The sequence below is a fragment of the Paroedura picta genome, chromosome 11 (assembly GCF_049243985.1).
Source record: "Paroedura picta isolate Pp20150507F chromosome 11, Ppicta_v3.0, whole genome shotgun sequence".
NCBI classification, from domain to species: domain Eukaryota; kingdom Metazoa; phylum Chordata; class Lepidosauria; order Squamata; family Gekkonidae; genus Paroedura; species Paroedura picta.
The window spans coordinates 20,317,091-20,339,735 of NC_135379.1; the positions used below are offsets into that span (position 1 = coordinate 20,317,091).

Consider the following 22,645-nt stretch of genomic DNA (forward strand, 5'->3'; position numbering starts at 1 on the left):
GAGATCCTAAGCAGTGTTACACCCTTAGGCCATTGGCTGTAAAGAAGGTTGAGGAATGTAATTCTGCTTAGGATGGCTCTCTCACGGAAAGACCCAGAATGGAAACACGAGCTCCTGTCTAGGTACGAGTAAAGGGGGTAAATTAAACTCCTAAGCTAGTAAAGCAGCTAAATTAAACTCCTAATGTCCTATCAATGAACTACTAAAGGAGCTAAATTAAACTGGTTTATGGAATATTAGCTAGTCATAAGAATAAGTAGGCAATATAAGAGGCACAGTACTCATTCTGCTTCAGTAATGAATAGTGGTCATCTTATAAAACAGAAAAAAGTCAGAAGATACAGCAATTTTGCTACTACAGTTATATAGTCATTAAGCATTGTGCAATTGTCCAATTTGCTGCATAGCTACTGGTGCCTCTCCTCAATAATGCCCAAAGTTTCAAAACGATTGGACCAAGGAATCCAACGCTATGAATTCCCAAATTATTTCCAATGGAGAGGGAAAAGACACTTAAACTTTAAAAGGAACATAGTCCCTTTAAAATTTAAATACCTTTTGCAAGCCACAGTGGCACAAAGGCATTTAAATGATTTCTCCAAGCAACAGAGTTCACACCGAAGGCATTTGAAGGTACTGAGCCCTTAAAATGCACTCTTATCTGTAGCTATTCAGCAGCCCCCCAAAATCCTGAATAACAATAACAAAACTCCAGCCAAACCAATACCCCAAAAATACAATATTTGGGGGGGGTATTTTTTGGGCTCAGATTTAGCCAAATGCATTGCATGTTCCTATTGGTAACTTGCTGTCTTCAAGTTTGGTAGAATGTCCTCTAGAGGTACATGCTGAGACCATTGCCCTTCTTGTGGAGTCTACACTGAAGTCCGTGTACACTTCTCCAAGCTGCTTACTTGTGAAGTTAGTACATTAATATGTTATTTTTTTTCTCCGTAATTTGATGGAGTTAATATTTCCTGCACATTTAACAGGTTTTTGAATATGAAAATTCAAGAGGGTGAAGCCCACAATATTTTTTGCCCAGCATATGATTGCTTCCAGCTTGTTCCAGTGGAGATCATAGAAAGTGTGGTTTCCAAGGAGATGGATAAACGTTACCTACAATTTGACATTAAGGTAAACATCAGATTGTCAGCATAAGGCTAAAGCATCTGTGCATTGATTATTCGAACTCTTTGAAGGCCTTCTTAGAAAGGCTTGTATATAAAAATATTTTAAGAACTACTAAATCTGAATTCAATTAATTTGTAATCCACTTTCCCTGACAATTGTTGCATGAATGACAGCTATGGTGGCTACTATGCTGGAAGACACATCATGCTATGCTTTGTCCATCATTTAAATACTGTATTCTCTTGGAAACCAAATACACACTTCATTAAATCCGTTCCAGAAGCTTTGTTATTCAGTCTGTTTCATGTTGTGGCTGCGTTTTTATCCTAATATAGAAGGTTTTTTTTTTTTTGCAAGTACAAGAAGGTCAATTCTTTAATGATCCCTTGTGCAAACGAAAGAAGCTCTTTAAATTTCAGCCGTATCTAATCTCAGTTCCATGAAAGGATATTGTCTTCCTTTTACCTCCTTCAATGGTTCAATGTTATTGTCTTTTAGTATTTTGCATAGTTATTAAAATTTAATTCTCCTATCAGTGTTCCACACTAGTTGAGTTCTAGTTGTATTAGCCATCATATCTACCTTAGATATCCAATCATTCTTTGTTGCAATTTTCTTTGGGGGAAATAAACTATGTCCTGCATATTCTAAATCAGGGGTAATCAAACTGCGGCCCTCCAAATGTCCATGGACTACAATTCCCATGAGCCCCTGCCAGCATGATTCGATGGACATCTGGAGGGCCGCAGTTTGACTACCCCTGTTCTAAATATTTTATGTAAAAAGTAATAATTTCCTATAGTCCTGTGCCTGAGTATTATATTTTACTACAGCAAATCAATAAATATAATTGATGTGAGATAAGTAGATAGTTGAGCCTCTTGTGGCACAGAGTGGTAAAGCAGCTGATATGCTGTCTGATGCTCTGCCCATGAGGCTGGGAGTTCAATCCCAGCAGCCGGCTCAAGGTTGACTCAGCCTTCCATCCTTCCGAGGTTGATAAAATGAGTACCCAGCTTGCTGGGGGGGTAAACAGTAATGACTGGGGAAGGCACTGGCAAACCACCCCGTATTGAGTCTGCCATGAAAATGCTGGAGGGCATCACCCCAAGGGTGAAACATGACTCAGTGCTTGCACAGGAGGGGATACCACTACCTTTACCTTTAAGTAGATAGTTATCTTAGGTCCCCACATGTTTATATATCACCAACATTTTCATTTTCAAATTTCATGTGTACAAGTGGTATTTTATCCAAAATGGTAACTAACATCCCATATTCTTTCCCCCCACAAGGCCTTTGTTGAAAATAATCCTTCTATCAAATGGTGTCCTACACCAGGCTGTGAAAGAGCAGTCAGGCTAACAAGACAGGGGTCAAATACTACAGGTTCTGAAACACTTAGTTTCCCCTTGCTGAGAGCCCCTGCAGTGGATTGTGGGAAAGGGCATCTCTTCTGCTGGTAAGTGCACCTTATTTCTATTCCTTTAAAAAAAATCTGGTTTTTGAAATATCTCTTAACTGATTTTCTAGACACACTGGCAAAAGTGTTAACATGATTAACTTTTGAGTGAACTGACTTTTTAATTTAAAAAAGTAATGGTGGGGAAGAAGCAAGACAATTTGCTAGTGACAATTCATGAATGGCATTTTTTGCTTGTTGTGATATCATTCCTTGCCATACTGGGCTCTAGGAGATGTACAGTTCTATGCCTTCTGAAATAATCTTTCTGTGCATTTTTCTTACACTATGTGGATTGAAAGTGCCATTATGCAGCCATAACTGCAATTATGCCGGTGGAATAGCACTTCTACTGGTGGAGAAAGGACGGGTGATTTTTACCAGTTCCCCATCCAGCTATGAGCCTCTTGTGGCACAGAGTGGTAAGGCAGCAGACATGCAGTCTGAAAGCTCTGCCCATGAGGCTGAGAGTTCGATCCCAGCAGCCGGCTCAAGGCCTTCCATCCTTCCGAGGTCGGTAAAATGAGGTCCCAGCTTGCTGGGGGGTAAACGGTAATGACTGGGGAAGAGAATGGCAAACCACCCCGGATTGAGTCTGCCATGAAAACGCTAGAGGGCGTCACCCCAAGGGTCAGACATGACTCGGTGCTTGCACAGGGGATACCTTTACCTTTACATCCAGCTATAGACTTCCAGCCTCCCATGTTGTTACTAGATACCCCTCCCTCAGCAAATTGCTGGGGGAGTCAGTGGGGTGATGGCAAAAGTGGGGAAGTCCTACCTTGCAATCGGTGCTAAGAATCCAACCTTGCATAAACTTTGAATACATATATGTGAATCTGAATTTCATAGTAACATAAATTCAGAGATGTGTTCTACTTCCCCAATATAATAACATGTTATAATTTCCTTTTGCTTTTTTTTCTGTGTGGTTCTGACTGTATTTTAAATGTAAACAAGATAAAGGTGTTATTTTATGTTACATGAAACTCCCACAAAAAATGTTGTCACTTGATCCAGAGGGATCATCTTGCATTCCTGCTTAATACCATGGGTTCTTATGTGAAGTTCTGTTTCTGAAAGAGTGCTAATTTTAGTTGTTTTGCTTTTGGTATGTTGGATGTGTGGCAGATGTCTAAGATTATTCTGCTGTATTTCCCCTTAAAAAGAGTGAGTCGTGACCAATCTGGAAATTGTACTGACACGTTTACACCCCGGCACCATCTGGATACAACGTATCTTCTAGTCCTGGGATTAGATTGCTTCTCAAAAAAAAAAAGGAGTAATATTGTGAGAAGCATATGAGGAACCTGCAAGTTCTTATAACAAAATTATTTTGAATCCTGGTAAATGTCCGTTATTGAGTTAAAAATGAAAGGGGTGTAGGGATTTCATATTCTCTGAGTGATTACCTACAATTGCTTAGTCTCATTCATCAAAAAAGAGTGTTTTATTTAGTAGAATTTACTATACCTATTAAAAGTAGGAACAGAATTCTGTGTTTTTATAAAGCATCAAGAACCCGAGGCTTTTGAATGTAATAGTGTGAGCCAGTGGGGTCCTTTGATATACTGTATACCAGTGCTTATCTTGGTGTGATGCAGTGGTTAGAGTATCAAACTACATCAAGGGAAGCAAATTCAAGTCTGTTTACTGAATGACCTTTGAACTAGTTGCTCTGTCAGATTAATCTACTTAACAGAATTATTATGAAGATAAAATGTGGAAGGGAAGAACCAAAGTATTCTATGGCGAAGACTATTGACGAAGGGTACATAGATAGGAAAGTTAACAGTATGGATCACATGTTATAGCTCACATTATAGAAGTATGGGGATCATTTTGTTATTGAAAGCTTGCCTCCCATCTGACATGGAGATTGGTTTCCTTCACAGAGAGGCTGTCTGAAGATACCTGTTCCTGGCCATTGCTATGCTAAGACTGGCTCTTCATCCATAACTTTTAAACCAATTCTTGAACTAGCTCCTATTCTGCTGGGGTCTTGTAGCTGTTCAAGTGCTTCCTTCTGTGCCAGAATAGAATTTGTCATATAATAACTCCTCTTTAATATTGACCAAGGAGGTCAGTATTTGAGTAATGGTTCTGGAGCTGTGTGATGAAATACCTTCTGTCATTGGGTCATCTGTCTTTTCAGATATTTCTGGAAAAGATAGACATACATAATAATGTCTGGTCCTTACTGTGAGTGGTCCGAACACATATCTGTATGCACATGTTGGTTTTGTTTTGTTTTTTAATGTCGAAGTACACTAGTTGAAATTATTCACCTAAAATTCCCTTGAATTGTTGTGCCTTTATGAATTGGGATAGTCTCCATATTATTATTATTATTATTTACAAAATTTATATCCCACGTTTCTTCCTTTGTTCTTTGGTATTCCCTGTAGCACTTTAGAAGCACATTCAGGCACATAGGTAAAATAAATATAGTTTGTTAAACCCTCAATTTTCTGCTGTAATTAAAATGCATGGTGGACTGGAATTCAGTTTTCACCCTTTTCAAAATCCCACAATAAACATATGTATTAACTGGGCTTAATTTTTCAGGGAATGTCTTGGTGATGCGCACGAACCTTGTGACTGTGAAACATGGAAGAATTGGCTGCAGAAGATAACAGAAATGAAACCTGAAGAGCGTAAGAATGGCTAGTGTGGTCCCTTTTTTAAAAAAATCATTTGTACAATTGCTACAGTATGATATTCTGTAGTAGGATTACTGTGTATGAGTAAGTAGGAATGCCTGAGGCGTATTTCCTAGAACAGAGAACTTGGCCTCCTAAGAGAATGTGGGCAAGCTGGAGAGAAATATGTGCAGTTTCTCAGTCCAAGTAGCATTAAAATGTAGTGGCAAAAGGCAGAGAAGATGGATTGATATTACCTGGGTGGTCCAAGTTCCCTACAGACTGTGATTGTGGATGTCTGTTTTCAATTAAACTGAAACTCTGAATGGAGAACCTTTGACAGAAAAATCGTGATGTTTTCTATTGCAAACACACGCAGAGCTGCATTCTTCCGAGCTCCTCGAATTCTGTGGATTTACAAGGCTGCAGTTCTGTTTAGAATTGCACGGTTGTCACTTGTGAAGCTCAATGAGTTTCACATAAGTGGTGTGGCCTAAATTGTTTAGGCTAGAATGAAGAACAACGTTTTAATGGTTACAAGGATCTCAATAGGATAGCCATGGGAGCAATTCTATAAGGTCTACTCAGAAGCACATTCCACTTTTACTCAGTGTTAAGTAGTTGTAGGTTTGCTGACAAAATGTTTTAGCTAATTTGAGGAACAGGTTACCTCTGTTAATTCACATTGAATATTATTTTAAGGGGGATTTGCAGGAGCTTAACATGAGCAGCCAGCTCATGTTATGGGTAAATGAGTACCCAGCTTGCTGGGGTAAATGGTAATGACTGGGGAAGGCACTAGCAAACCACCCCGTAATGAGTCTGCCATGAAAACGCTAGAGGGCGTCACCCCAAGGGTCAGACATGACTCAGTGCTTGCACAGGGGATACCTTTATACTTTCTGAAAGTAGTACCAAAGAGCAGGATACCTTTACCTTTATCATGAGCAGCAGCTCTTAATTTAGTGGGAACATTTAGGGATGTAAATAGCAATTTTGTATAGCAAATTTAGAATAAGAGAAAATATATTGCAAATTGAGGCAAATTAAATTAACTACGTATGCACTCTCATCATCCAGATCCTTCTATTTGTCATTTATGGAGGGGGGGGAAATAAAAGACATAAAACATAATTAAAATAAGCCTTCTTAGAAGAACATACAAAATGTGGCAGTAGCTTTTGCTTTTAGGGCTGGTTTACACAGAGCATTAAACATTTCTATTTTTTCCTTTAAAGTTGTCGGAGTTAGTGAAGCATATGAAGATGCTGCCAACTGCTTATGGTTACTCACCAATTCTAAACCATGCGCCAATTGCAAATCTCCAATTCAAAAGAATGAAGGCTGCAACCATATGCAATGTGCAAAGGTAACAACCATGGAGAAAAATCCTTCATTTTATATAAAGTGCAAGATGGAGCCCTGCAAGGACTCACCAGTAGGGCTAAATCTTCTTCACACCTGTCTCTGCTTTCACTCCTCATGTCCGACACATATCCTCTGCAATTTCTCCCCTTGCCTTTTAATTTTATTTTCCTCCCATCTATCTGTTCACGCGCCAATCTCCAGTCCTTCCTTCACTCCCCTGCGCAGCCTCTCTTTCTATGCTTTTCCTCCTTTGTTTAATTTGCCTTTCCTCCCAGTCTTCGCAATTGCTTTGCTTCCTGCCTTCCTATCTTCCTTCTTTTTTGTGTCTGCCCATTCGTCTCTCCTATTCCCCTGAAGGATCAAAACTGCCACAATAATTTTAATTACTTCAGCTGTCAAAGACAACAGTGGTGATATTGTGTTCAGTTCTTTAAGCAATCCTGAATGACTGCCAAGTTCTTGAGAAGTAATCTTGTGAGGCTTTGGCATTTAAATGTTTGTTTTATTTAATCTCAACCTTTATTTTTCAGTATAAGGTTTTTCTGCAGACTTGAGGGTTCCCCATCTGTTCTTTCTGTACATAGCCTACTGTGCAGATTTTTTCACCTGCATTCTTGGCCTGGTTCATAAATAGATGCATAGATATTTTAAAAGATTACTTGGTGAATTTTAAAATAAACTTTTAATGATATATCACTCTAATGTGCTGATTTAATTACTTGCATTGTGTGTGCTTAATAAAAACACACAAAGTATTCATCTCCCTGTAATTCTGAACATCAGGTAGTTTCTTAGATAAGACATCGAAAAAATGTTTTGTTCAGTTGAGGCTAAATGAATAATTACACAAGCTGAAATTAAAGGAATATAGATAAAATTCATACATTTCTTAATAGTGTGAGTGAACTGTTTCAACAGGCCATTTTAATGTTTATGGATTTAGGAGATGCACTAAACTCATTCTTTGGTTGCTATTTTTTTAAATTAAGTTTCAAACTATAGTTTAGTACAGATGTTAGAACAATTCACAAGGTGATTCTGAAAGGGTGTGAATTGTGGCTAGTTTGTGAAGACAGTATGTTGTTATTTCTCTTATGTTAATACTCTAGATCAGTGGTTCCCAACCTGTGGTCCACGGCCCGGTGTCGGGCCGCAAAGGCCAGGGCGCTGGGCCGCGGTTCCCTCTCCCCGCCCTCTCCCCCCCCCGCAGTAAAAAACTTCCCCGGGCCGCAAGCTTGCAGCCCAGGAAGCTTCTTACTGCGGGAGGGGGTGGGAGAGGGAATCAGGGCTGCGCCACGCATCGCGCATGCGTGATTTCGGTTGCACATGCACACATGCGTGGCCTGGCTGTGCATGTGTGCTGCGTGGGCGGGGCAGTTGCCCCGCCGGTCCCCAGCCAGAAAAAGGTTGGGGACCACTGCTCTAGATCCTGTGAAGAAAATCTGAAATTGATTAAGAAATCTGTGTTTTATATTTTCAAGTGTAAATATGATTTCTGTTGGATTTGCTTGGAAGAATGGAAGAAACATAGTTCTTCTACTGGAGGTTATTATAGATGCACTCGCTATGAAGTCATTCAACATGTAGAGGAGCAGTCCAAGGAAATGACTGCAGAGGTAAGAAGCTAAATGATATTGAGGAGCTATTTGATGGGGTTATCTTTCTGCCTGGATTCTTGAATCTTATTTTTCATCTTTGGCTAGTCTGGACTTTTAAGTGTTGTCCTGTAAAATAGGATCCACGGATCTAGATGATGTCCAAAATCAAGGGACAAGGTCTGAAGGTTCTGGAATGAGTGACTCCTCCCCTTGATCCAGTTTGACCACTGATACCATTATGGCTGAGGGAAGTGACTGGAAAAAAACAGATGGCTGTAAAGACAGAGACAAAAAGCAGGAAAGGATAGAAGAGTCATATGATGAAGTATAAAGATGAAATCCTAGTGGCTTCTGAGGAATAAATTCAGTGGAGCTCCTAAGGATTTCTGCTGTCACAGGGAAGGCAGGAAGAGCAGTAAAGGTGGTGGGCCCTTCCTCTTTCAAGACAGGAAGCCTATTTCTTTATTCCAGGAAAAGGTAATACCCAACAGTGATAAGATTTCCTCCTCTCCTCAAGTGATAAAGGTGTGATGGAAGGTCTGAGTTCCACAAAGGACTATAGGCAATATTACAGTTAACAGTGAAGGAGACGCACAGGACGAGGCAGCAGAAAATGGCTTTGTGAATGGACTGTTGCCCACTAAAGGTCTAGAACATACGTCTAAAAACAGGAGATGAAGTGTTGCTGTAAGCCACCTTTGTGAATTAGGGCTGTTACATTTTTCTGGTCCTTCTGTGATAGCGGCTGTGTTGGTTGTTCTAGTTTCTCATCGCACTCCTATCTGGGATGGTCGTTCTCTTCCACTGAATGCGCAGCTTCAGGAGGGACACACATGGAGTATAGGGGACACCCGCCTAGCCAGCCAGCTCAGCCAAATCAACCCTGGTGATCAATGAGGCGACAGATGTCACAGCCAGATCGCCCTCACATCACTGGATCCTCGCTGCTCCATGTGCGTCCCTCCCGAAGCTGCGCACTCGGTGGAAGAGAACAACCATCCCAGATAGAAGGAGTGTACCGTTCTTCAGTCAAGGGTATACGATAGCTGTGCTCCCCTGCTAGAACCTCCAAACAAGCTCAAGGTCCATTTGTTGTTTCTCATCACAGATCAAAATACAACTGAACAGAGATTCACAGTGTTCTTGTGGGTTCTTCTGATTTAAAGTTGCTATAAAAGTAACATCAAACGTCTTATCTTTGACTTTTGAATTGTGGAAGCTGTATTTTGGGCTGGCTGGGTTCTCTGTAAAGTGTTTGTCATCCTGCTTTTTTTGAATAAAACTGTTAGCAATTAAGATGGTTAATTGCATATTTGTTCAGTAAGTTGTTAATAGCTTCTTCCTCTTCTTATGTCTTATTATTCTCTCCAGGCTGAAAAGAAACACAAAAGATTTCAAGAACTTGATAGATTTATGCACTATTACACAAGGTTTAAAAACCACGAGCTCAGCTATCAGGTACAGTTACTGTAATTGTATGAAATTATTTTACATTTTTATTAGTTCAGGAATTCTCATAGTCTTTGTTTTTCATGTTGTTTTTAGTTAGAACAACGCCTTCTTAAAACAGCCAAAGAAAAGATGGAGCAGCTGAGCAGAGCTCTCAGTGGAAGTAGGAGTTTCAATATTTTCTGTGATATTCCTGGTGCTCAGTATAATATTCTTATCTGTTTTTGTAAATGCAAGACTGAATATTTTGATAGCCTGGTTTGACTCACTTTGCTTAGCTAGAATTAATACAGCATTATTCTACAAATATGTCTTTGGCTATATATTTCCTTTTATTTGAGAGACAGAGGCATTTTGCCCGAGTATTCTGAAGCAGCAAAAATCTTCCATGTCATAAATTGCCTTCTGACATACTAGATAAGTTTATGTCAGATTGCTCCTTACATTCTTTCATCTTTCCTTGATATTGTATTCCATAGGCCCAAGAAAGTTTAGTTCAGCAGGGGTAGTCAACCTGTGGTGCTCCAGATGTTCATGGACTACAATTCCCATGAGCTCCTGCCAGCAAACGCTGAATGGTCTTTCATTGACAAGTTTTTAAAAGAACAAAGAATATTAAATACTAGGGAGAAAGCCTGTTGCATTCAGGAATACAGTGGGCTCTAGATTGGGCAGGTGGAGTGAAAGAACTCCGCAGATGGCCTCCCCCCTCCCCCCCACCCCGGACCTGGAAATGCTGCAGGCTAGAGGCCCCCGAGCAAGGAACTCAGTGGCAGGAGCAGCGCTCACACAGCAGGGATCTGTAGCCTCTAAACTTCGGAAGGAAGTGGAAGGAAGAGGGGGTAGGGGTGGGGGATGGAAGGCGATTGACTGGCTGCTGGACAGACAGGCAAGCCAGTTGGAGGAGGACAGCTGCCCTGAGTGGGTGTTAAGCACTGAGTGGCACATAAGCCATGAGACACGCTCCTCCTCCAAGGCCTTATCAGAAATATTAAGTGGAACAGATAAGCAGAGGGCCCATGAGGGAACTTTCATTTGAAGGGATATCCCATCATCCTGGTACCCCCATTTGTGTCACTGACTCCTCTCTCTCTCTTTTTCCTGTCACCACTTCCTCCCCCATTCAGCCTTCTCCATCTTATTCCTCTTCTGTTCCAATCACTGTTGCTCTTTTGCTGTCACCTCCTACCACTGCTGCGTCATTCTCTTCCACGCCATGGCTGCCTTGCTCTTTCCCCAACCCTCTGTACCGCCACTTTCCCCCTCTCCCCTCAGCTGATCTTTTTTGTAATGCTTGTTGTAATGGAGACTGAACTTGCAAGATCTCGGCATATTATTGCTTAAATTGTGATGTTTGTGCAAGCACAAACCGTTTTGGGTCGATTTAAAAATACCCAGTATTTATTTGTTTGTTTATTTATTTATTTATTTATTGGGTTTCTAGTTCACCCCTCTTCAGAAGGTCTTGGGGTGGCTTACAGTGAAGGAGAATAATTTCATGCAGTAAAAACAATTAGGTCAAACTTTTATAATCCCATAACCACTCTGACCAGTAAAATCTGTACTCAGTTTTTCCTGCCATCATGATGTAACCTCAGGTTCATAGGAAACCATACCACCACCCTCTCATCTGTACATGGCCCCATTGTATGATTTTTTAAAATCTGCTCTTGGAGACCATATTCAGAATTGGGTGCCAGGTGCTGTCAACTCACTGAGATAAGAAATCAAGGTTTATGTACAGCATTTCAGTTATAAATTGACACCTGTTCATGGTACAGTAAAAAAAAAATTAAGTCAGTCTCTTCCACAGTAAAGTGATCAAGAAAGGCATGCTAAGTTGAAGGCATACCTTTGTTGAAAGGAGAACAAATCAGATTGTAGCAATCTGAATGCAACCTAACAATGGAGTTATTTAAAGATCTTTTTTTCCTATTTGGAGTTTAGATTGCAGTTTATTTTAGACAGTGGTCTAATTTTGCACACACACAGTACTCAGTGTTTGATAAATTCCATTCATGAAAGAGTCATCACAACAGCAGGTGGGGGGGGGAAACTCTATTTGTAATGCCTAGACTTTTCTTGTAGCTGAAGGACGTTGTCCAGATACCACATTCATTGAGGATGCAGTCCAAGAACTTCTGAAAACCCGGCGCATCCTGAAGTGTTCTTACCCATATGGATTCTTTCTAGAACCCAAAAGCACAAAAAAGGAAATATTTGAACTTATGCAGGTAAAGAACACATGTGACTGCTTTTCTCCATTTTTGAAAACCCTAATCGTTCTATGTATTGCATTGAATCATCCTTTTCTGTGAAGTTTGCTTCCCAAGAATTGTCTTTGGTCCTGTATTCCTAGGACACAATTCAGCCATTTAAATCTCTCTAACCCATGGCACATCTAATTCAGCATCCTGTTTGATAAAGTAGCCCCTGGAAGACCTACGAGCAGGCAAGGGGAGGCCAGAACCCCCTTTTATTGTTGCTTCAAGCACTGGTATTCTGAGGACAGATAAACTCTATACCAGATGTATGTTAATACTATTTTAGTTTATATTGTCAGGGAAAAGTAATTATAGCACAATGCTTGGAATAGAAACATAGGCTTTATCCACAATTATTCCATCCGCCCTACAAGCTATATGGCTGTATTATTATAATAGTCGACTTTAAAGAGAGTCTGTAGTGTTCCTGAAGACCAGTGCAGAGATAACAGAAGGGGTTCTAGGGTGGGGTGTGGATGTCTCCAGTAGCTCAGGTCATAGCACACCTGGACTTATGTTGTACTTTGTTCTGCTGCTTCAGACCACCTGAAATTTATCTGGATTTAAGCTAACCATGTTACTTGATCGTGGTGGGGTGGTTCCTACCACTCCCCCGAACAAAGTTTGAAGCCTCCTTTCAGTTTAAGTGACTCTTCTGTTTTAGGAAATCTCCTTAGGTGGGAGGAAAGGTTCTTTGGAGAATGTCTGGATCCACCATGGTAGTGGAAGAAAGTTGGAATTATGATAGAGTAGCAAGGAGTATGTGATATTATAGCTCTCTCCCCATTCCTTTATCTTCGCCCAGAAGCAGTGTCACGTTATGGCTACACTGATCCTGTGAATCCATGATGCACCTTATATGTCAAGGAGGCGCTTGATGCACCTTATATGTCAAGGAGGATTAAAAGAAACGTCTTAAAGTATTCCTAAAGTAACTTAATTTTAACCATAGCTACCCAACGGATAGCTGATAAAAACGGGTTGCTATTTCTTTTCAAAAACTCTTAGTTTGCTACGTTGTCAGGCCAGTAGAAGGCATTGCAAAGCTGGCTAGAACTTCTGAAGCGGTTACACATCTCTGTCTGCATTTATCTTCGTTGTCTGACAGAAGGCGACATTTTGTGGGCCATACTGGCATTAGCCAGAAATTATTCTTGTTTAGCCTATAAAGATCTGACGCAGAGTTGTTTTTGAAAAATTATTATTACAGACAGACCTTGAAATGGTCACAGAGGATCTTGCTCAGAAAGTGAACAGGCCTTACCTTCGTACTCCTCGTCATAAAATTATTCGGGCAGCCTGCCTTGTGCAGCAGAAGAGGCAAGAGTTCTTGGCATCTGTGGCTCGTGGAGTCGCTCCTGCAGATTCTCCTGAAGCTCCAAGGCGCAGGTAACCCAGTCATAATGCAGATTTGCTTGCTCAAAGAAGCTCCCTTCATAGCCACCAGCTGGGTAAGCCTCCCTTGTAAACTCTCATTTGCTAGAGTAAGTAGACATCTAATATCTTTGTGCTGCAGAACTCTAAAATATTTGACATCGTTTGGTATTTCTTGAAGTTGGTTCAGGAAAGCGAGCAATGCTTCAGTTATTCATTTTACTCTTTTGCTTACATCCAGTTAAAATTACAGTAAAACATGTGAGGCTAGTGATCATAAAGTTGGATGTTCTCTAAAAAGCTCCAAGGACAGCAATAGAACGTAAGGCCAGTTGAAACAAATTGTATACTATTTGGGCAGAATAGCTGAAGAGAAGTTGTGACCTTTGTTGATGCTGTTTCTTTCTGCTAGTGTTTTGGTCCAGTATACAGCACAGTACAGTAAAATCGTTTTTATCCAGCACTTGATTTTCCAAAATGATAAATTCTACCTTCTACCATACCTTTGGGCATGTGTGTGGCCCCTCCTGGCTCACCAGCCAGCTGGCTTAATGCCTCTGGCCACTGTTGGGTTACTGACAGCCAAAGCTGCCAGCTGATGGCAACCTCAGGTATGTCTTTCCCCCCTCAGTCTGCCTTGAACTGCCAGAATCCAGCTCTCCTGGAAGACTCCTGGCCCCTTGTCTGCTAAGGTGGCTCTGTGGCTCAAGAGGGAAGGGTCTTGCCAGTCACCACAGGGTTTCCTGTGGGATGGACTTTGGTTCCAGTGAGTTCCTGTTGGTAGCGGGTGGAGAAGAGCAATATGTTGGATTATCCGGACCCTTGAATAGCCAGCAGCCTCATCAGCTAAGAGTGCCTGCTGACAAAGCATTTGCTGAGCTATGTAATGAATACCTAGTTTAGTCAATATAATTCTGAATTATTAGACTGTTTATTACACTGATTATGATGTATTGTATTTATGATTTGTGTGTCCTGTATACAGAGTTAGTGAGCAGTTAGAATTTTGATTGATTTTGTAGTTCTCTGTGATTTTATTTTTTATAATTTAATTTCTGTCCCCACCAGAGCAGGCTCAGGGCGATTCACCATCACATGTTAAAACATCACATCATTAAAATACAGCATAAAAAACTTTAAAACACAATAAAATTTCAGTAATGCTCCACCTCCAGAATACTGTCCCAATTCAGTTTCTTAAGTTAGTAAGATGAGCACATTAATAACTAACATTTAAGTGTTTCGTTCTCATTTTGTTGACTAGTCTTTCTTTTTATTCTTAAAAATCAAAATCTGTTTAATTTATAGCTTTGCTGGTGGAACGTGGGATTGGGAATATTTAGGATTTGCATCGCCTGAGGTAATTTTTTATTAATTTTAACTATGTCAATTTGCATTTGCTGGAGAATATGTATTTTAACTTCGCATGAATGGCTTCCTAATGTCGGTGCATACCACTAAGGTTTGTACAGTCTGGATGAATTTTGTATTTTTGCTGCTTAACAATAGAAGGAAATATATTTTGTTAATACTCTGTGAATTTCGGGCGAGCGTGTAATGAATTTCTGTCTCTAGCGGCTCAAAGGCTAGAACACTTGTCTGTCAGCTTGCTTTAATGGTGGCTGAACAAACACAATCAAAGCTCAAGCAGCACTTTGGGTATGATGGTGGTGGAAAGTGCCGTCAAGTCACAGCTGACTTATGGTGACCCCATAGGGTTTCCAAGGTACAGGACATTCAGAGGTGGTTTGCCATTGGCCACCTCCACAACACTGGTATGCCTATCCAAACACTAGCCAGGGCCAGTTCTGCTTAGCACTTGAGTTCGGTCTAGCCTGGCCTATCCAGCTCAGGATTTGAACATTATAAATGGCGGACAATATTCCATCTCTTTAAAAAGAAGCTCCTTAATAGGGTTGTGCATGGCGGTGTCCGAATTGTCCGTTCCAGGCCGACGCAGCCAGCGCCACAGGGGGGAGGGGAGGCACGGGCACCGGTGCGTAACTTGGCGCACACACACAGGTGCAGCCACGCCGAGTTATGCACTGGTGCCCGTGCCCCCCCCCCACGGTGCTGGCTGCGTTGGCCTTGAACGGACGATTTGGATGCCACCACGTACAACCCTACTACTGTACTGTTTGTTATTGTGGAAAGAAAGCTGCTCCCACCCTCAAGAGGTGGGTGTCATAGGCATGAAATCCTTGCCAGCATTTAAGCTGCTGCTGTTGCTCCTCTTGACCCTAGCGCGAGGCCCGTGCACTTCGGTGCGGTTTGGCCGCCTTGGTGATCACCAAAGCCCGAAGTAGTGCGTAGGAGGCCAGCTCAACGGTGCAGAGAGCAGGGGTGGTGGCGGCGCTTCAGTGATCACTGAGGCGGCTGAACTGCACCGAAGCACACAATCCTAGTCAGCAGTGAGCTGTGGGACTGGTCTGATGCAGGGACTGTATTCTCGCTTCTTTCCTCATTGCTCCTTTTACATTAGCTATACTGTTTCTCCCATTTGTAGCTTACATGTCAATGAAATGCAGATGTCACTTCATGTGGGATTATACTTGTAGTAATGCATTGGTCATTGTCCAAGGTGGTATCTCACAGCTTTATTCCTGCCTAGTGTGATTTGCTGTGGGCTACATGACATGGAGTAGAGAACTTAGTGTAGCAGCTAATTCAATATATTATTGGAACTGTACCAGACCAAAGAGGTTAATTTTGTATGTCACCTGTGTCTGTGCCCTTAATTTCAAAGAAACTGAGCAGGATTGTAGTGTTCTCAAGATTTTTTTTATTGTGATGTTTTGAAGAACTTGCTGCTGTGAGTTTGTGTTCATTATCATGTCTTCTGTGCAGTCCCATGTGGGGGACTCTATGTGCCTGGACCAGCCACAAACATTCCAAAGCTCCTGAAATCACAACGCATCCTGCTCTTTCCATGCTGTTTCCTGCCCAGTGTGCCTATGCAAGGGAGGAGAGCACCTCCCCCAGTTCTTCTTTTGCTGCAGCTGAGGAAGGCCATCTCTCCTTGGTCCCTGACTTGATTCCAAAGATTTCATGGCTTGTTGCCCCTGTGAACTATCCTCATGATCTGCTGGTCTGACCCTTCATGGATTCAAAGGCCTTGTTTATGATGTGTTCCTGCTATGGAACCAAGGTGGCCCAGTTGAATTTAGGAACCTGAAAGGTTGAGCAGCAGCATTATATTAAATACTAAAATACAAATATTTATTTCAATACATGTGCACATATAAAACTATAAAACATCAATGTATGTCATGCACTATTGCACGAATCCAAAACGTTTTGATACATGGATAAATGAAAAGAAACCAGCAAACCCAGCATATTTCAATCCCTCTTGGGGTCTTCTTCGGTGGTCTCATGTTTAAATACACTCCTGTGATGTAATAATGGGGACTATAAGGTGGCAAACAATATGAATAGAGAGGCTCCCACATTAATAAAAAGTATCCAAATATATCTCTTGGAGGCCCCCAATTAAAATATTTACTCTTCAAATTCCCACCCTTATTGAAGCCCCCTCTCAGCCTCAGTGTATTCTCACGTGTCTCACGGAATGTAGTCAAAATGTCAGTAGGCATTTTGTGGTTGTGCCTACCTGGCCCTGTCAGGATTCCAAAGGTTCAACAAGGTTGGGAACTCTGATTTCCATGCAAGAGCAGTATCCACATAAATGTTCTCAAACTTGGGGCTATAAGCCCCAAGACATTGCAGTGAGGGGTGGTATATAAATCATCAAATGAATACATTTAAATCAATAAATGTATGCTTTAACAGCTTGGTTCCTGCTCATCAACAGTGGGGAGGGAAGCATGGTCTCTTCTGCACTATGCCATTTTGGGAATGGACAATGAAACACAAGATGGGTTTCACAGCCATTCACTTAGCAGGAAGGGACAATGTGCTGACAGATGCTTAAAGGCATACGTCTCAAGACTTACAGATGTTCTGTATCTAGCACTTGCAGTCTTTTCTATCAGGAGCTCTACAGACTGACATTCTTGGTAAGTTATGCACAGAAGACCCAATGAGAACATCAAGCATTCTTGATGAAGAACATCAGGTGCTCTTCTCTGCTTCCACACATTCCTCCTTCCTTCCTTTCTGTGAGCTCTCTGGTCTTTTTTTAGTAGTACCTTCTCCAGTGTTGGTATTTATGTACTGAATGAGGGAGATGCTCTCTTCCCTTTTATAGGCACATTGGGTGGGAAACTGCACAAAAAGGCAGGAGAGTGCCTTATGCTCTCAGACACCTTATAATATCTTCACCTGGCCTGCACATGTGTAGCTCCCATGTGCGCCTGCATAGAAGAACACTCAATGAGCAACAGTTACAGGTAAGTGAAATCATGTTTTCCTTTGCAGCACCAGTATTGGGTGCCATTTACAGGCAGGTGTTGATTGCACTGTTCCAGGATAAAACAGCTTTCCAGAAGGCTGGGAAGATAGAGAAGCAAGCTTCACTCCTCAATTGGGACAGTCCACTTACCCAGCCGAAGGAAAGAACTGACAAAAAGAAAGTAGATATATAATTGACCTACCAAAGCACAGCCACACATAATGAAATGTTATCTTGAAGCATATACATGGCATTAGGAACCTTGTGGCGTGATAAGAAGGCAGAGACGATATTTGATATTTTTGTGTTAATTAACCATATTGGATTATTGCCCATACTTTGTAATATGCTTTTCTGTATATTTCCTTTTCTATTGTTGCTGAATAGTGCTATGCTTCCAGGAGTATAGATTGCTTCCTACAGGCAAATTGGCTGGCTTGCTTTTGCCCAGTTCTCCTTACAATGCTTTTGTTCCCAATAATTAAATGTTTTATCATAAACATTTTAATTATTAAAAAGGGACGAGCAACATGCGCTTATATGCAAATAATGCAGATATTAGAGGAAGTTTGCTACTATGTTAGTTCTTTAGGAGGCAAGCTGTTTCGATTAGATGCTTTTCCCTTTTTGAGTGTTATGGCAGCCTTGTTCTAGATTGTGAAATTACTTCCTTGTGCAAAGTGGATCAGATTCTGCTGTTCTTTAGACAGGCCTAATTGGTATCATCTACCGGGCTCAGAGGTATAGGGGGACAGTGATAATTTTAGCAGAACTGTTTTTGATTCCTTCTCAAATTCTATTACCCTTTTGGAAATGTAGCCACCAGGATTGGTATCATGTATTCACAATGTCGACACCTTGGCTTGGATCCTAAAACCTGTAAGCTCTGTTTACAAAAAGTATATATATCCCATCTCACTCCCTCTCTCTCTCTCTCACACACACACACACACACAGAAAGAGAGAGAGAGAGAGAGAGAGAGAGAGAGAGCTTATCCTGAAAGTTGGGAGACTGCTAGAAATAGTGTAAGATGCAGTCCTGGTTGGGGGGCCTAAATAGCACATCTGCAGGTATCACAGACACATAGCCTTTTTGCAGACCAGACTTGGATAGCCCAGGCAAGCCTGATCTCATCAAATCTCAGAAGGTAAGCAGTGTCAGCCTTGGCTAGCACTTGGGAGGGCAACCTCCAAGGAATACTAGGGTCATGACGTGGGTGTAGGCAGTGGCAAGACACCTCCCAATGACTCTTGCCTGGTAGCCAGATAATCTTAGGATCTCCTGACTATATTACACACATGCCATACAATAAATAATAAATCACCCTCTGTAAATAGAACTGTCTTAAGATTTAGGTATGTATGTGCCGTCACATTGCAACTGATTTATGGCAACCCCAGCAAGGGGCTTTCAAGGCAGTTGAGAAGCAGGAAGTGGTTTGCTATTGTCTGCCTCTGCAGAGTCTTCCTTGGTGGCCAGTTTTCCAAGTATCGATCATGGGTAGCTTCCAAAATCTATCAAGACTGGGCAGTACCTTGCCACCTTCCCTCCCACATAGATTTTAACCCCTGCTATTTAAATAATGATATGACAGTATCTTTTGTTCTATTTGTAGTTTCTCTTCCCTAATAAATTCTAAAATTAAATATGACATTTCCACTGAAACAATATTCTCAATTGACAGTTTCAGTGAGCTTCTATAGCAACCATAAGATTTTATTTTATTCCCGTCAGTGGATACGTGGAGGTGGATTTCTTTGATCTGTTGTATATTACATATATGTAAAGTACCAGTCTGCTGGCAGCTTCCCAGTTGAAAGCAATTTTTCACCAGAGCCCTGAGTCCAGTCTCTTGTAGTCAAAACAAGAATTGTGCTCAAAATGAGAACACAAATCAAGTCCTGCTACATCATGTAGATTTTGAATGAGATGCTCTCAGTTTTGCACATAAAATGAGATGCTCACAGTTTTGCACATTTAGCCACCCAAGCAAGTAAACTAAATATATAGTGTATGTTACAAAACAGACAAACTGAAAGTTAGCTAATATGTGTAACATAAATAAAGCCTGACTGGGGTGGTGGGAGGAGTTGGGACTTATCACCTACCTGATTGGCCATCCAACCAATGAATGGCCAGCCAAGTAGGCTGTCCCGCCTCTGGCCGCATCCCCCAGCAATTTCCATGTGGAAGACATGCCAGCATGCGGTAAGCCAGGCAGTGAGCAGGGGGGAGGGCCCTTGGACTGCCGGCCTGGGGGGAAGGAGAGAGGCTGCCCCTGCCAGTACTCCCTCTACCCCGATCATCCTTAGTTGCGACCTCACCATCCTCAGCAGGGCTGCCCAGGTCAGAGGGGAAGGGAGGCTGACCTGCCAGCACTTCCCCTGTCCCAAGCAGCCCTGGCTACAGCCTCAACAGGCCTCATTAGGGCTGCCCAAGTGGGGGGGGAAGGAGCCCCTGCCAGCACTCGCCCCTACCCAAGGCCTCGCCAGCCCTCGGCGGGCCTGAGCTATCGCCTGTTGTATTTTTTGTACCATGGGCTTTTCTACTAGTATCAGTTATATCTGCTGGTGAAGGGTAACTGTGATTACACAATAAGAGTTAACAGAGACTTACAATTTGGCAAAAAAAATTTTGTCAGATGCTTTGCAGATACTCTGAATAAAACAGTCATTTTTTACACAGAAGCATGTAAATCTTGGAATTCGGGTTATATTTATTAGGTATTTTAATTTTTTGAATAATACACTTGCCAGGCACTTTTGTTTCACACCATTTATTTTTACAACGTTATGGGTTCATGAGTATCAGATGACATTACTATGTGAAAAAAAATTATTCAAACAAAATCAGGTTGCAAGAAGTCAAAGAACAGCAGTTCATGTAGAAAGCCTTGTTAAGTTAGCTGAGCTGTTTAGTAACTTTGTGTGCTTGGAGCTATCATGTCTCTTTTTGATTTAAAAAAAAATGTTTGCATGGTGTAGGCTGCTGGGGGCGGTTGTGGGATTTGTTTTGTTTTGTTAATGAAAATAGGTGATTTTATACTGCATAAAATCACAGGCAGTCTTATTTTCTTTAACTGTGCTCTTGTGATGCCCAGAATTATTATTGCATGCTCCCCTGTATTTTGTAACCTTTGGTTTATGCAGGAATATGCTGAATTTCAGTATCGGAGGAGGCACAGACAACGCCGACGAGGAGATATGCACAGCCTGCTTAGTAATGCTGCGGACCCAGATGACCCTAGTGAGAGCACGTTAGGTAAGACCTTGCACAGAAAGTTTCTCCTGCTCGTGCCCCGTAAAGTGGCTGTTTCTTGATTCATAGAGAAACTCAGTCAAGAGAGAGGCTTCTGCCAGCCAATAATTCTTTAATATTCGATTATCAAGTTACAAAGGCCCAAAACCAAATAGGAAGTAAATTGCAGCACAGTTACATCCTTCTAGGGCCATTGAAGTCAGTAGGCGTGGAAGGTGTAACTCTGCTTAGCGTTGCATTGAAGAGGGAAAGACAATATTTCTGGAATGATTTTGGTGTTTCTAAGGTTGCCTGTTGAGCCCAAAAGAATAACTGAATTTAGGCAAACAGTGTAAAAAGCAAAAGGTGTGATAGCAGTGGTGGGGTTCACAGAATCTGTGTGAAGTAATAGCCATGCCGACCGAGCTTAGCATCCAAGTGAGGAGGGGACAAATTAACTCCATTTAATTTATCCAATGTACCTGTATCATAGATAACCGAGGTTAGTTTCTAACTGGGATTATTTGCAAAAGAAGGGAGTGAGGATGGAGCCAATGTGCACATGAGTCCGGCAAACAAACAAACATTTCCCATCTGAATGCAGCCTAGCTTCTTGCCAGACTCATGTATACGTCTTGCTCCATCGCAGGAGATAGAACTAGGTGTCATCAGCATACTGATGACAATCCATCCCAAAACTCCAGACCAGCTGAACCAGAAGGTGCATAAAGATGTTTAAATGTGTGGGGGAGAGGACCACAACTTGAGGAACTCCACACAGGAGTTGATAGGGGCGTAACATCTCTTCCGTAGGAAGTAGAGTAGCCACAGAAGGGCAGTCCTACAAATCCTGGTCCTAGCGAGGCAGTGGGTCAAGAGCTCGTGGCCAACAAAAAGAAACATTCTGAGAATCAGCTGCCAGAAGTGCATTGCCTATTATTTTCATTCCCCCACCCTGGGTTTCCGTAAGGGCTGAAATGCTTTAATTCAGGTGCTGCACATGAAGAGTTGGGGTCAGGTGCAGGAAGAATTAGCTTGTGTCCAGGCATTCTGCTCAGCAGCCTGGAGCTTTCCTTCAGCCAAAGGATCCTTCCTCCATCTTAAATGGCTATTCTTCCAGCCAAAGAGCCACTTAGGTTGAATGAGGAAGGCCGAGCAGAATGCCAGTATAACTGTGGATTTGAAAAGTGTGGAGACAGATCTTTTTTTTCCCCTTGAGCAGATACCCAAGAAGCTGGCAGTAACAGAAGACATGGTAATTCCATGGTGAGTTCCGCTTCTATGAGCATCCTTCACAGTTCATCTCTTCATGACTATACTCCTGTCAGTCGCTCTGAAAACCAGGATTCTCTGCAGGTATAGTCCCCTTTGCCCTGTGCCACGCTCTTTCTTTACCTTGCATACTTCTGCCTTCTGTATTTTTCACTTGAAGCTGGTTATTGACAGATGCTGGTCAAGGCCTCTGTTGTTTCATTTATTTGGGGGGGATATTTTTACAAGCTAGCATGCTTTGGATCTGACAAGTAGAACATTAGGCAAAATTAAGCATTGTAAATGTGCATTTTCATTTATAAATGTACCGTGAACTTGGATTTAAAAAGAACTTGGAAATAAGACTGTTAAAATTGCTGTAGTCTATACTTGAGCATTTGAGGTGTAGTGGTTAGGAATGCGGACTTCTAATTTGGCATGCCGGGTTCAATTCTGCACTCCCCCACATGTAGCCAACTGGGTGACCTTGGGCTTGCCACGGCACTGAGAA

General features: G+C 41.7%; 1 protein-coding gene across 9 annotated transcripts in view; it reads left to right on the forward strand.

The window, feature by feature from the left end:
* ANKIB1 (ankyrin repeat and IBR domain containing 1) overlaps window positions 1-22,645 on the forward strand; it is a 61,364-nt gene that overhangs the window by 34,707 nt on the left and 4,012 nt on the right. For 5 of the 9 annotated variants that reach the window (XM_077303842.1, XM_077303845.1, XM_077303844.1 and 2 more), the window contains 12 exons: window positions 993-1,137; window positions 2,430-2,596; window positions 5,165-5,262; window positions 6,477-6,607; window positions 8,088-8,222; window positions 9,576-9,662; window positions 9,750-9,816; window positions 11,742-11,887; window positions 13,128-13,306; window positions 14,600-14,651; window positions 20,796-20,907; window positions 22,106-22,239. In XM_077303842.1, coding sequence (XP_077159957.1) covers window positions 993-1,137; window positions 2,430-2,596; window positions 5,165-5,262; window positions 6,477-6,607; window positions 8,088-8,222; window positions 9,576-9,662; window positions 9,750-9,816; window positions 11,742-11,887; window positions 13,128-13,306; window positions 14,600-14,651; window positions 20,796-20,907; window positions 22,106-22,239 — 1,453 coding nt within the window. The remainder of the gene's footprint in view (window positions 1-992; window positions 1,138-2,429; window positions 2,597-5,164; window positions 5,263-6,476; window positions 6,608-8,087; window positions 8,223-9,575; window positions 9,663-9,749; window positions 9,817-11,741; window positions 11,888-13,127; window positions 13,307-14,599; window positions 14,652-20,795; window positions 20,908-22,105; window positions 22,240-22,645) is intronic. The other 4 variants (XM_077303850.1, XM_077303847.1, XM_077303846.1 and 1 more) reach the window with 4 other exon arrangements.